Genomic DNA, 14,015 nt, shown 5'->3' with positions numbered 1-14,015 from the left:
ATAAGAATTTCATTGAACACAGGCAACTTAAAAACCATAAAACAAAGTTAAGACAAGCAAGTATTTTGTAGCATCAATAAATGCTATAAAATTTAAAATATCATAAATAAAAACATTACTGGAAAGCAAAGGCACTGTTCATGAAGCGCAGGTTATATATACTGAACATAAACTCAGAGCCACTTTTTTTCAAGTATTCCTTTTTTCTAAGGGATTTTCTGATAAAAAGAATTGTAGAATTTTTTCCCTAAGTTTCAGAGTCATCATTGGTCAGTGAAGCTGATTTTTCTCTTATTTTCTAGCACACTGCATCAAGATTTATCTAAAATTAGTACTATGTATACCCTGAGAGTATGTTAGAAATAAAAATAAATTAAAAAAAAAAGGTTATATAAGAGTGTCTGCTAAGGCCTTGAGTAAAAACCTAAGAACTAGGGAAAAAAAAAGAGAAGTGGGTTGGAAAAAATCTAGTCAAATTATGCATGCCTTTGCATATTTTTTCATGCATATTACATAAAACAAAGGGAAAAGAATATCCAGTGATGATTTTCCATGTCTTTAATAATATAGTTAGCCTTAGTAACATTACATTTACAATGAATACAAATTTTGTATCAAAAATACATTTGAGCCAGGCACTGGTGGCTCACAATTGTAACTGAGGAGGCTGAGATCTGAGGAGCATAGTTCCAAGACAACCTGGGTAAAAAAGCTCGTGAGACTCCAATTAACTATCATAAAACTGTAAATTGAGCTAAGATTTTTCCCTACTTCTATTTCTTTGTATTTTAAAATTAAATTCTTTTTTTTTTTTTTTTTTTTTTGCCAGTCCTGCGGCTTGAACTCAGGGCCTGATGCTGTCCTGAGCACCTTTTACTCAAGGCTAGTGCTCTACCACTTGGGCCATAGCACCACTTTTGGCTTTCTGTGATTACTTGGAGATGAAAGTCTCACAGGTTTCCTGCCTGGGCTGGCACTGAACTGTGATCCTCAGATCTCAGCCTCTTCGAGTAGCTGGTATTATAAGCATGAGCCACTGGTGACCAGCTAATTAAAATTTCTAAGCCCTTAGTTATGTCAAAGGGATACTGGGGCTTGATCTTGGGGCTTCACACTCTTTGTTTTCTTTTTTTTTTTCACACACGGCTAGTACTCTACTACTTGAGCCACATGTCCTGGTTCCATGAGTAAACCATCCTTGTCCAATGAAACTACAGTATAGTAGAGAGAGCACTGGACTTAAAAACCCAAGTTCAAATTCAGATTGAGCAGATGGTCTTAAGCCAAGTATTCAGTGACTGAGATTCATTTCCCTTCTTGGATAGGGAAATATATACTATATGACACAGAAATACACACAAAAGTATTTCTTCTCCTTTTACAAGAAGAATCACATTATGTACTCACATTTTTCAGCCAAGGGATTTTTTTTCTTCTTCTCTGAAGTACCCTTACTACTACAGGTTTTTTTTTTTTTTTTTTTAATTTGAAGACACTTCATGTAACAGTTACAAAATACAAAACATGTCAAGGCCATGAAGGAAGTTTCAACAAATTTCAAAGGATGAAAAGCACACGGTACATTTTATGAGTAGAATGAACTTTTACACAAAAAACATGGAACGCTTCATGAATCTGCGTATCATTCTTGCACAGGGGCCATGCTAATTTTCTATCATTCTAATTTTAGTATATGTACTACCAGAGTGAGCACAGTTGTTTGTTTTCTTACTGAGCTCTTTATTCCTTTCAACTTAATTGTTTTTGGATTGTGAAAAATGATGCTTTACCTTCATACTAGTGATGGCAAAGAACTAGAGTCAGTTTCATATTTTTTTTTTCTTTTTTTTTTTTTTTCCAGTCGTGGGGCCTGAACTCTGGGCCTGGGCGCTGTCCCTCAGCTCTTCAGCTCAAGGCTAGCGCTCTACCACTTGAGCCACAGCACCACTTCCGGCTTTTTTCCTTTTGCTTATGTGGTGCTGAGGAATCGAACCCAGGGCCTCAGGCTTGCAAGGCAAGCGCTTCTACCACTGAGCCAACTTCCCAGCCCATCATATTTTTTTTTTTGAGAGATGTAAAAGTAGTCCATAAGTCAGTGAAAAGGAGCTCAAGGATAGTCTATTCACTTAAGGGCTATGTTTTAAATCATAATTGAATAGAGAGAAACTCATAAATGAGTAGGATGAGACGCAGTAGAAGACAGTCATAGTTTGTTCAATGAGGACTTCCTGCTACAGATTATATTTTCCTTCTGTCATATGGAAATGTTATGAGACAGGTGCTGGTGGGGGCACACCTGTAAACCTAACTGCCCAGGAGGCTGAATGGAGAATCACTGCTTGGGAAAGAAAAGTCTGCAAGACTCAATAACAAAAAATGCCAGGCTGGAGGAATGACTCAGGTGGTAGAGTGCCAGCCATGAATAAGAAAGCCAAACAAGAGGTCCAAGGCCCTGAGTTTAAAGCCTATAACTTTACATACACATAAATAAATGTCATATGATTATGTACTTAGTATACACACTGGACAAGAACTCAATTTAAAATATATTGGTACAAAATCCATACAGAAAATATTCTGTGCAAAGACCTCTATGTTAGTAATTGAAATAGTGGTTGTCTAAATCAGTTAATGAAAAGGATAAAAAAAAATCATTAAAACTTAAAAATATACAACTGTTTCCTAGTTGTTCATGAAGTCCAATACTTTTGCCTCCTGCCCAGGTACACTGACTGCAATTTTCCTTATTTGCATATCCACTTTCAAGAATTATTCATGATTTCTTTGCAATTTCTCTGAAGTAAACCAAAAAATTTTACAGAAACTGAAAGGCAATTCAAGTGTTACAGAACATTTCCGATCTTATATAGTTAAGCTTTTGCTTATCTACAATCAATTCAAATAGTTAAATTATCATCTTTACTGAATCTAAAATGTTCAACTTAAGTCTTATAGAGGCAGTTCTTTTCAAATTGTTACAATGGACATAGAAATAAAATAGAAATCATTCTCTGGTGAGTAAACAGTTCAGTCTGTGAGAAAAGAAAAGGGCGTAACAAGGAAGCAAGCTAGCTGTGCACTGTCAGCAAGTCAATAAGAAATAGCAGTTGAGAAATGGCATTATTAATTTGGTATATTCAAAGACATTATTAATTTGGTATATTCAAAGACAAACTTAAGATTGTTTCTATTTTAATTTGAAAGCTGATCTTCCTCTAAAAAGGATAAAGCAGTTTAATTGAAGAAAAATTAATTCTCTCAAGGAAGACCTCTAATTGAAGGCTAGAATTGTCAGCTAAGCCTGGTTCAGAGTCAAGATCTTATCAGGTGATGTCTTTAAATTGAATTCAAATCCTCTTAATTTTCATAAGCAATTAAAAAATAAGGGTCCAGTAACAACCTAGCTCCAATGTGCATAGTTTACTTTCTGCCAGCTGCATCTGGTAGAGCAGTCAGGCATTAGTGCATTAGGACAAAAAGCACATATGCCATTTCTTTCTCTCATCTACTATACCTTACAGGTAGGCTTCTTTTACTTAGATACTTGGTGCTAAAAAATACATAATTCAGCTTGACTAAAGTAGGTTGTTCACAAATTATGAAAGAACCCCCCCAAACCACTTTTCCACAACCACCAAGTGGAAAAGCCTATGTGCATTAGAGAGGAAAGAGCTACTAAAGCAAAGGTTTAAAAATGTAAATAGCTGAAAAAAATGAATATTCAACCATTTATCTTTAATTTATTTGATCAAAGTTAACGAGTTAAATCTTCAGAGTATCAACAAATTTAAGAATATTTGCCTAAGTTGTAGCAAATAGAAGTGTATTTTTTAACTTTCCACCAGAACATATATTGAAGGACTTTGAAACAAATTCTTTGTATCTTCCTTCAGAATATAATTTTAAAAATGTAAGCAGCAATTATCTAAACATTCCCAAAGAAGAAATATGTACAACTGTAAAAAAGACAAATTTGAAGGGAAATGCTCAAAGAATATTCCATAATAAGACATATTCCTGCTAATAAAAATTTACTTAGGGGATGGGAAGGTGGCTCAGTGGTAGAGTGCTTGCTTTGCATGCCTGAGGCCCTGGGTTCGATTCCTCAGCACCAAATAAGCAAAAAGAAAAAAGGCCGGAAGTGGTGCTGTGGCTCAAGTGGTAGAATGCTAGCCTTGAGCTGAAGAGCTAAGGGACAGCGCCCAGGCCAGAGTTCAGGCCCCACGACCGGACCCCCAAAAAAAAGTAAAAAAAAAAATTACTTAGATTTATAAATGTTTATAAAGACATATTAAAACGATGAAACTAGCAAAGTATTATGGACAAGAACTACTTCATGTCAAAATTTAGAGCATATCACTATGCTATACATAGTGATAGTTCACATAATGATGGTAAGGGCAAGTATGGAACTCAGTGGTAGAGTACTTGCTTAGCTAGCAAGCACAAGGCTCTGGATTTGATTCCTATCACAGCACAGCCTAGCAAAACAAAACAAAACTAAATGAACAATAACAAGAAAGACCTCACAAAACAAAACAAAACAAAAGGTTCTTAAAGTAAATATGAAGTTGGAAATTTAATAATGAAAAGATCAAGAAAGAAATAACAATAATGAAGTTTATGGGCTCAATCTAGCAAGAGAGGAGAAACTTAAAATATCAATTCTATCAGAATTTTTGTATCAAAGTAATTTCTGCATATATGATTTACTAAGTATAACCACAATTTATATGTAAATATTTATACACTTTTTCTGTGATATAAAAAATTTTTGGTATTGGGTCTCCTAGAACAGCCCAACCAGGAAAATTGTATTTTCTTATATGCATTATTTTCCTTCTGCAAAACAAATGTTCTTCATAGAAGTTTCTTTAAATCAGATCTTGTTAGGAATGTGTCTTCTTTTAGTTATAGTAAATCACTGATTCATAATGCCTAACATTTAGATAAAATTACTCACTATCTTGAATAATTTTTGGGTAAAGGATACACTACAGCCTAAGCTGAAACATTTTCATTAGACCAGGAGGTCTTCAAGCAGAATGCTTATTTCAAGCATGTGAGTCTTGGGACATGATCTATCTTGGACAGATAGCTTAGCTTAACCCGAAACACTGACCTAAAATCACTGGTGTAAATGATAATGATAATTACCATAAAAACTTTAAAAAGAAATTGTACTTTATTAAGTACCATTTTCACCAACTGCTTTTTTTTTTTTTTTTGCTGGTTCTGAGGTTTAAATTCAGGGGACTTTTGGCTTTTTCTGCTTAGGCTGGAGTACCACTTGAGCCACACCTCCACTCTGGCTTTTTGCTGGTTAATTGGAGGTAAGAGTCTCATAGATTGGTCTGCCTGAGTTGGCTTTAAATTGGAATCCTTAGGTACCAGCTTCCCAACTGCCTGCTTCTTGTGATTTAGGACTCAAGTCAAATATGACCACCTAGAGGCTGATGTGCTTCATCACTTAAGCACAAGCCTTTCAGCCACCTCTACAGCCTCAATTTACTTTTGTTATTCCTAGCACTTAAATGCTTGATATTCTGCCTTCTTTTACTGTCATTATTATATAAGCTCCAAGAGAACAGAGAATTTTGCAAACTATAACATCTTCAGGACAGGAGCACAATAGTCACTTTATAAACATGACTATTAAAGAAAATTTTCTCAAACCAAAGTTAGTTTCTAATTTATAAATAAAGATTACATTTATGGGAGGTAGGGTGTGTGTGTGTGTGTGTGTGTGTGTGTGTGTGTGTGTGTGTGTGTGTGTGTGTGTGTGTGTGTGTGTGTGTGTGTGTGTGTGTGTGTGTGTGTGTGTGTGTGTGTGTGTGTGTGTGTGTGTGTGTGTGTGTGTGTGTGTGTGTGTGTGTGTGTGTGTGTGTGTGTGTGTGTGTATTTTCCACTTAAGGCCACTGGAAGATTACATTTATGGAAGGTAGGTGTGTGTGTGTGTGTGTGTGTGTGTGTGTGTGTGTGTGTGTGTGTGTGTGTGTGTGTGTGTGTGTGTGTGTGTGTGTGTGTGTGTGTGTGTGTGTGTGTGTGTGTGTGTGTGTGTGTGTGTGTGTGTGTGTGTGTGTGTGTGTGTGTGTGTGTATTTTCCACTTAAGGCCACTGGAACCACAGCTCCACTTCTGGCTTTATGGGTGTTAACTGGAGGTAAGAAGGTAAGAGTCTCAAGGATTTTACTGCTCTGGCTGGCTTTGAATATAATCCTTACATCTGGCTTCAATGTAATCCGTACATGTCAGCCTCCTGACTAGCTATGATTACTGGTGTGAGACACTGGCGCTTGGCTAGAAGGAATGTTTTTTTTTTTTAAATAAAGTTATTTATAAAAGTAATACTGCATATTCCATACTTTCAATACTTGAATGTTTTGTATCAACCAGTTTAGTATCAGGAGCTAAGCTTGGCATTTTTCTCATTTTATAGCTGTGAAAAGTCAGAATGTAAAATAAAAAAACAAAACTTTTAATGAAGAGAAAAGGGCAATCTGTCTCTCACATAAATCAAAGGAAATCCACAGAATAGACTTGTAAGCCTTCCTAAGACTATCTTTCTAGAATTAATTTGCAGTAAGTGCTAGGATTTGAACTTAGGGCATCTACTTGATTAGCTTGCTTTCTTGGCTGGCACACTCTAACCTGTGAACCACACCTCCAGCTGGCTTGTTGGTGGTTAATTTAGAGACAGAGACTCATAGGCTTTTCTATCTAGGCTAGCTTTGAACTATTATTCTACTGATTTCAGCCTCCAGAGTAGCAATATTAAGATTTCAGACAATAGCCACTGGTGCCTAACTAGAAATTCACTTTTAGTTGTCTATTTGTATATAGTACCTAGGCAAAGAGCAAGTACTCAAAAACTTCTGGGTTTGATCTCACAGAGTACTTATTGCATAATTTTATCTTAATATATGCCAGTAAGAGTCAAGATTTTTGGGGGCATGAATGTTTACTTTCTTATTGGATTCATGGTCTCAGTTAAACAGATGGGAAAAGCTTTTTGTCATTTGGTAAGAGTTATAACACAGGGAAGTGAACATATTAGCAGATACAGATTACAATTATAATTCTTTTTTTTTTTTTTTTTTTGGGTCCGGTCGTGGGGCCTGAACTCTGGGCCTGGGCACTGTCCCTCAGCTCTTCAGCTCAAGGCTAGTGCTCTACCACTTGAGCCACAGCGCCACTTCCGGCTTTTTTCTTTTTGCTTATGTGGTGCTGAGGAATCGAACCCAGGGCCTTGAGCATGCAAGGCAAGCGCTCTACCACTGAGCCACCTTCCCAGCCCTACAATTATAATTCTATTCTTATATGTACATGAGAAATATCAAGTATTAGCATCAATATGGGAAAAAAGACAAAAAAATTATGTTGTCAGCTTGACAGAAATTATGCAGGTTTAAATTTCATGCTGCTACACATGACCATTACCTATGTGTATTAGCTCCCATTTACTGCTCTATGGCTTTTTAAATACTTAAAATATAAAATATTTCTTCATACACCCAAGACATTGTTCACTTATTATTTATTTTTATTGTGAAAATACTGTACAGAGTGGTTACAATTACATGGGCATGTTCACTTATTTAGACAAGCAGCAATTATACTTTTTTTTTTTTTTTTTGGCCAGTCCTGGGGCTTGAACTCTGGGCCTGGGCTCTGTCCCTGAGCTTCTTTGACTCAAGGCTAACATTCTACCACTTGAGCCACAGTGCCACTTCCAGTTTTTTTCTGAGTAATTTACTGGAGATAAGAGTCTCATGGACTTTTCTGCCTTGGCTAGCTTTGAACTGCGATCCTCAGATCTCAGCTTGAGCCACTCGTGCCTGGCTTATATAGACTCATCTTTTAAAAGGCAATTGTGAATGTATTATATCAATTGAAAGGATTTTTAAATCTAGAATAATGATAATGAAATACATGTCTATTTCTTAATAAAGTAAAATGTACAGGCAGTTTTGACACAGTTCAACATAAAAGAAATATCATGGATCCAAGAGTATATATTAAAATAATTTTCTTGGTTAATCACTTATCTTTCCTGATACTTTTCTCATTTGTAAAGAAATGAACATGATACCTTTTCTTTCTATAATTATACTTTATGTTACAATGAAAGCTCAATGAGAACATGAAAGATGCGAGAACATGAAAGCATCTTAGAAAGTATAAAACCCTATATAAACACAAGTCAAAATGTGAGGGGGAAAAAGGTAAATTTACCTTTATATGCTCTAAAACAGCAGTGGCAACATTTGTATGGAGATCAATAAGTCTTTTTTTTTCAAGGAGTTCTGGCAAAGAACTACAAATACCAAAAAATTGAAAATTAACCATAACATTTTCTAAGAAAATGATTATAATGACTTTAATAAAACTCATGACTGTGTTTCCTCTGTGGGAACTCAGAACACTGAAACAGTGATAAATTGACAAGTTATCAACTAAATTTACTTTCCAGGCTTGCGTACATATAGCTTATCTATCTATAGCTATTGAAAGTTAGCTCTACATCTCAAATATAAACAGAAAACTGACCATGAAATTTAGATGACATTCATAACATTGAAAAACTGCTTTCTCTTCAATAAGACAAAAAAAACTTCTGGAAAATATTAAAATTAATAATTGCTTCTCTATTATTTTCCTAATTATCCCATCAGAAATTTGAAATGTTCTGCTGTATCTGAAAGGGGACTGAAATCACCTAGAAGATATTAGACAATTTAGTTCTTCAAGTTCAAACTGATTTTGTTATTACATTTATTTATTACTATTAAAAATACTAATTCCCCCACACCCCCTTCCCGCTTGGTGCAGTTCTGAGGCTTGGGCTGCTGTCCTGGAGCTTATCTGCTTAAGGCTAGTACTTTGGCTTTCTGGTGGTGAAGTGAAGATAAGACACTCTAGGCTTTTTTTCTCTGGGCTGACTTTGAACCACAATCCTCCGATCTCAGCCTTCTGAGTAGCTAGGATTACAGGCATGAACTACGGGCACCTCCAAAATCTATCTTATCAAGACTAAGACTTCAAAGAGAATATAATGTGTACTCACCTAACAGCTGATGTTAGCTTAGCAGTATTGTCTGAAAGCATACTTATGGCTCCTTCATCTTCCCCTTCTAGTCCCTAAAGGAAGAGAAAAAATAAGGCTTTAGCAACTACTCAAATTTTTCAAGCCCCCACATAAAAACAAAAGTAAGGTTACTGATAAGATTACTGATAAGACTTAATTCATTAGAAAAACTATTCTCCTAGGGCACAGGAGGCTCTGGACTGTAATCTCAGCTACTCAGCAGGTTGAGACCTGAGGATCATTGTTCAAAGGCATTCAGGGCAGGAATGTCTGTGAGATTCTTATCTCCAATTAACCACCAGAAAACTGGAAGTAGCACTGTGGCTCAAGTGGTAATACGCTTACTTTGAGCTGAAGAGCTCAGGGACAGTGCCCAGGTCCAAAGTTCAAGTACCATGACCCACCAAAAATAAACCCACAAAAATTATTCTTCTCTAAGGGGCAAGCATACACACACACCTGTGCATGCCCACGTGTGTGTGTGTGTGTGTGTGTGTGTGTGTGTGTGTGTTTGTATTTCTGTAGTCAGTTGGAATTTAAGATGAGCTAGAGACGTGCAATGCACAGCTGAATTCTAAAGTTAAATCATAGTGGCAGAATGATCAGTACTGGAAAATAATATTTCTAAAATAAAGTCACCTGTTTTTGTACAACATTAAATATATACTTGTATATTATATATTATATAAAATATATAAATATATATTTTAATATTTTGACTAGGTTTTTGAAAAAACCAACTTAAGTTGAGAAAAATTAGGTTAGTAAAACAATAATGAATGACCTTGAACTTTTGAGATAAAAGAAAAGCGAACTTGTCCCTCAAGATGTCCTACTTCTTCCTTATATACTTACAAAGCCAACAGAACCTTACCATAATACTTTTAAGTCGTTTGACCTCATCTTCTTGTGCTCTGTAAGATTCTAGTTCTTGCTGAACTGATTCTGCAACTTCTGGGAATGGACTAAAACAATATTTCACAAGAGGAACCATGAGTATAATATTAAAAGATTGATTTTTGTGTGTATTTTGAAGTATATACATGGAATTTTTATTTTAAATGTGCTTATTTAGATTTGGATACATCTTATCAATAACATGAACAAAATCCATTCTGCATAAACACTGTAGCTTTAAAATAAATACTATAATTTTTATAAATTGGAGCAAACTAAAATTTTACTTTTCATTAAAGAGATCACATAATTCCATTTAATTATACATAGAACAAAAACTATTTAGTAAGTAAAAATTAAAGGAACAGAAGTCATGGTATAACAAATGTTAATTACTATCCAAAGTAACACATAGAGTAGAAAGATCCATTCAATTACATTAACAATTTTTTTTTGCTGGTCCTGGGCCTTGGACTCTGGGACTGGGGCCTGTTCCTGATTCCTTTTGCTAGCACTCTACCACTTAAGCCATGGCACCACTTCCAGCTCAGCACTTTTTAATATTCTCTCTGGCAAAAATAGCATTTTTGTGGGCTTAGTGCCAAAATAATATCCTCTATTAATAATGTCTTTCTTAAACCAGGTACCAATGGCTCACTCCTATAATCCTAGGTATTCAGGAGGCTGCGTATTATGGTTTGAAGGCACCCTGGGCAGAAAAATCTGTGAGCCTGATCTCTAACTACCAAAAAGCCAAAAGTGGAGCTGTGGCTCAAATGGTAGAGAACTAGCCTTGGGAAAGAAAGTCCTAAAGACAGTACCCAAACCCTGGGTTCAAGTCACAGAACTGGCACACAGAAAAAGTCTCTCTAATGAAGTATCGTTTCTTCTACCTCCTCATTTTGGAGGGAAATGAAGACTATAGAACTCTAAAGCAAAGGTATTACTTAAGATACACTGTAATTGTACTTAAAACTGCAATAGTCAGAAACAGAGACCAAGAAAGTGAAATTTTTCTCTGAAAAGAAGTCGAATCTTTGTTACAGCAGTATGATTTTCTAGTTTTAAAAAAGGTTTTAAGTATAAAAATAGATATATAAGACACCCTAACATGGTGAACTGTCTATTCTTTTTAAATATAAATGTAAAATGAAATAAAAAGAATGAATATACCAAGAATACACTTCACTAACTTTATCAATAACATTCCTTAGTTGATGAAAAACACACACTTGTTTCTGGGAGAAATGAATTTTTGGTTTAGAATGACTTAGTGGCCATGATGGCCACTAAATAAATTTTATATGTAACTAAACCCATGAACTATCCTAAACTTTAAGAGACATGGCTATATACAAGACATGGCGATATACATTTGCCTACAATAAACTACATTCCAAATTAAGGTTTTTACCCATTATTTATTTATTTTTTGGGTCGGTCGTGGGGCTTGAATCTAGGCTTAGGCGCTATCCTTCAGCTCTTCAGCTCAAGGCTAGTGCTCTACTACTTGAGCCACAATGCCACTTCCAGTTTTCTAGTGGTTTATTGGAGATAAGAATCTCAAGGACTGGGGCTGGGAAGGTGGCTCAGTGGTAGAGCACTTGCCTTGAATGCTCGAGGCCCTGGGTTCGATTCCTCAGCACCACATAAGAAAAAAGCCGGAAGTGGCGCTGTGGCTCAGGTGGTAGAGTGCTAGCCTTGAGCTGAAGAGCTAAGGGACAGCGCCCAGGCCCAGAGTTCAGGCCCCATGACTGGACCCCCTCCAAAAAAAAAAAAAAAAAAGAATCTCAAGGACTTTCCTGCCCAGGCTGGCTTTGAACTACGATCCTCAGATCTCAGCCTCCTGAGTAGCTAGGATTACAGGCGTGAGCCACCGGTGCCCGGCTTCACCCATTATTTCTTATGTACTTTGAAAAGTTCTCTAGATCTCAGGCTTAGTTTCTCCATTCACAGGTATAACAGGATTTGTATGAAAGTAAACACAGAACAAAAAGCAAAAATTTCACCTCAGGATTTCCCTATAATAAAAGCTAAATGAAAGGCAGAGATAGTTTATAAAACCAGAGTCAGTGAAGGCAAAAACAAAATACAGAAAAACTATACCAGCCAGGCACCAGTGTTCACACCTATAATCCTAGCTATTTATGAGGCTAAGATTTGAGGATTATGGCTTCTAGCCAGCCAGAGCAAGGAAAATCTGTGACTCTCTTATTTCCTATTAACCACAAAAGAGCCAGAAGTGGAGGTGTGGCTCAAGTGGTTTGGTGCTATCCTTGAACAAAACGGAACAGGGACAGTGTCCAGGCCCTGAGTTCAAGCTCCAGGAGTGGCACATATACATACAATCTGTACAGTCTACAAAATTATGGGATGACCTTATTGAAGACAAGTATTCCTCTACAAATTAACAAATGAAACAGGAATTTGGAAGAAATGGAGCAATTAAGACACATATCGATGAACTAATTATTGGTACCATTGGTGAAAACTACCATGATCCTTTTTTATTCTTAAACTTATTAGGTTAGACAACATTTTCATTTCTCTTTCAGGGGTAACTCTTTTACATACAGATATTTCTCTTACCTTCCTTTATGTTTCTGCCAAAATTTATCAACTGGAGTTAAGTCATAAGACTTCTTATTTTTTCTCTTTGGTCTAGCGCCAGCTGGAGAGTTTTCTACTCCGGAAGATTCTTCTAAATTTACTCTGTTTAAATGGAAATCCTAGGAAAAATTTAATCCATTAAAAAAAACTGTTGCCTGAGTTAAGAGCTATACCAGTTTCTGCAACAAAGAAAAAAAATCTAGATTCTTGATGCCATTTCTAATATTTCCAAGGACAAAATGCAGATTTAAAGTTTAAAAGGCATCCTTCTAATAACTTGTTCTATGTTCTTTAATTTATGAATTTTAATAGGCACAGATATAATTAAAATGTCAGATCCTTATATATTCTTTAGAAAAGTACTTAAGATTTTATATATTTACATTTGCATATACATATCCTTTTGACTTCAAAATAAGATTACATACTTTGAACTTTCTTTTGTCATTCACTAATGAGAGCCCTTCTATATTTGCATATGTCCATTGTCCTCATGCTTATCATCCATATTTGTCTGTACTAATTTATTTGACCAGAAAACTGTTGATGCCTGGTTGTTTCCAGTAACACATATAATGTTAAAATATACTTTTTAAACTCTTGGAGAGTCTTAATATTCTGATGTGGTACTTGATTGATGGATTATATTTTTTTAAAAAACTAAATTAGGGCTGGGAAGGTGGCTCAGTGGTAGAGCACTTGCCTTGCATGCCTGAGGCCCTGGGTTCAATTCCTCAGCACCACATAAGCAAAAAGAAAAAAGCTGGAAGTGGTGCTGTGGCTCAAGTGGTAGAGTGCTCTAGCGCTTGAGCTGAAGAGCTGAGGGACAGTGCCCAGGCCCAGAGTTCAGGCCCCACGACCGGACCAAAAAAAACAACAAAAAAACTAAATTAGAAGCTATAATAATATTCTCTTTCATATAAATTCTAAGAGCCAACCAGACTAGTATGTGCTAAACTTCTGTTATGATTAATTTTAATCATGTTAACCTTGATCTTTCCCTTAACAAAAACCCCAAAATAGACAAAAATGAAAAGTATCTTTTCTATCCTTGATTTTTCTTTTTGCATTAGATCTGTGGCTTCCCTCATGTAAAAGTAGCATTTTATGGGCCAGCTCTACTCAACAGTAGTAAGAAGATAAAACATGGCAATTGCAACACAAGTAAAAGAATGATGAGTAAGAAAGAAATTATATAGAGAAATTACCAAGCATAACTTCCAGAATCATTTTAGTTCTAATGTGTTTATCTACACTTTAATGATTAGTCTATATCTTAGCAAGTGTACTGAGTACAAGTTAATTTCCTGTAAATAAAGCAAAGTAATTAATACTGACTTTGCCATTTCTTTTTATGTGACATGCATTTTATTATTTATTTTCAATAAATGGATGGACATTTTAAAGAAATTTTATTGTTA

At 35.7% G+C, this 14,015-nt stretch overlaps 1 protein-coding gene and 1 non-coding gene across 3 annotated transcripts in view; both read right to left on the bottom strand.

The window, feature by feature from the left end:
* The window catches only part of Scfd1 (sec1 family domain containing 1), a 98,508-nt gene that overhangs the window by 45,391 nt on the left and 39,102 nt on the right, over positions 1-14,015 (bottom strand). For both annotated transcript variants that reach the window (XM_070026233.1, XM_070026223.1), the window contains 4 exons: positions 12,574-12,713; positions 9,962-10,052; positions 9,067-9,140; positions 8,235-8,316 (listed from right to left, as the gene is read on the bottom strand). In XM_070026233.1, coding sequence (XP_069882334.1) covers positions 8,235-8,316; positions 9,067-9,140; positions 9,962-10,052; positions 12,574-12,713 — 387 coding nt within the window. The remainder of the gene's footprint in view (positions 1-8,234; positions 8,317-9,066; positions 9,141-9,961; positions 10,053-12,573; positions 12,714-14,015) is intronic.
* On the bottom strand, positions 1,612-1,714 carry LOC138834835 (U6 spliceosomal RNA). The gene has a single exon (XR_011374274.1). It is a non-coding gene; the product is annotated as a U6 spliceosomal RNA (small nuclear RNA).

Source organism: Dipodomys merriami, unplaced genomic scaffold (assembly GCF_024711535.1).
Source record: "Dipodomys merriami isolate MVZ:Mamm:240054 unplaced genomic scaffold, mDipMer1.0.p SCAF_1, whole genome shotgun sequence".
Lineage (NCBI taxonomy): Eukaryota > Metazoa > Chordata > Mammalia > Rodentia > Heteromyidae > Dipodomys > Dipodomys merriami.
The sequence above is the reverse complement of the archived record's forward strand: the minus strand, read 5'-3'. Positions and strand labels throughout refer to the sequence as shown.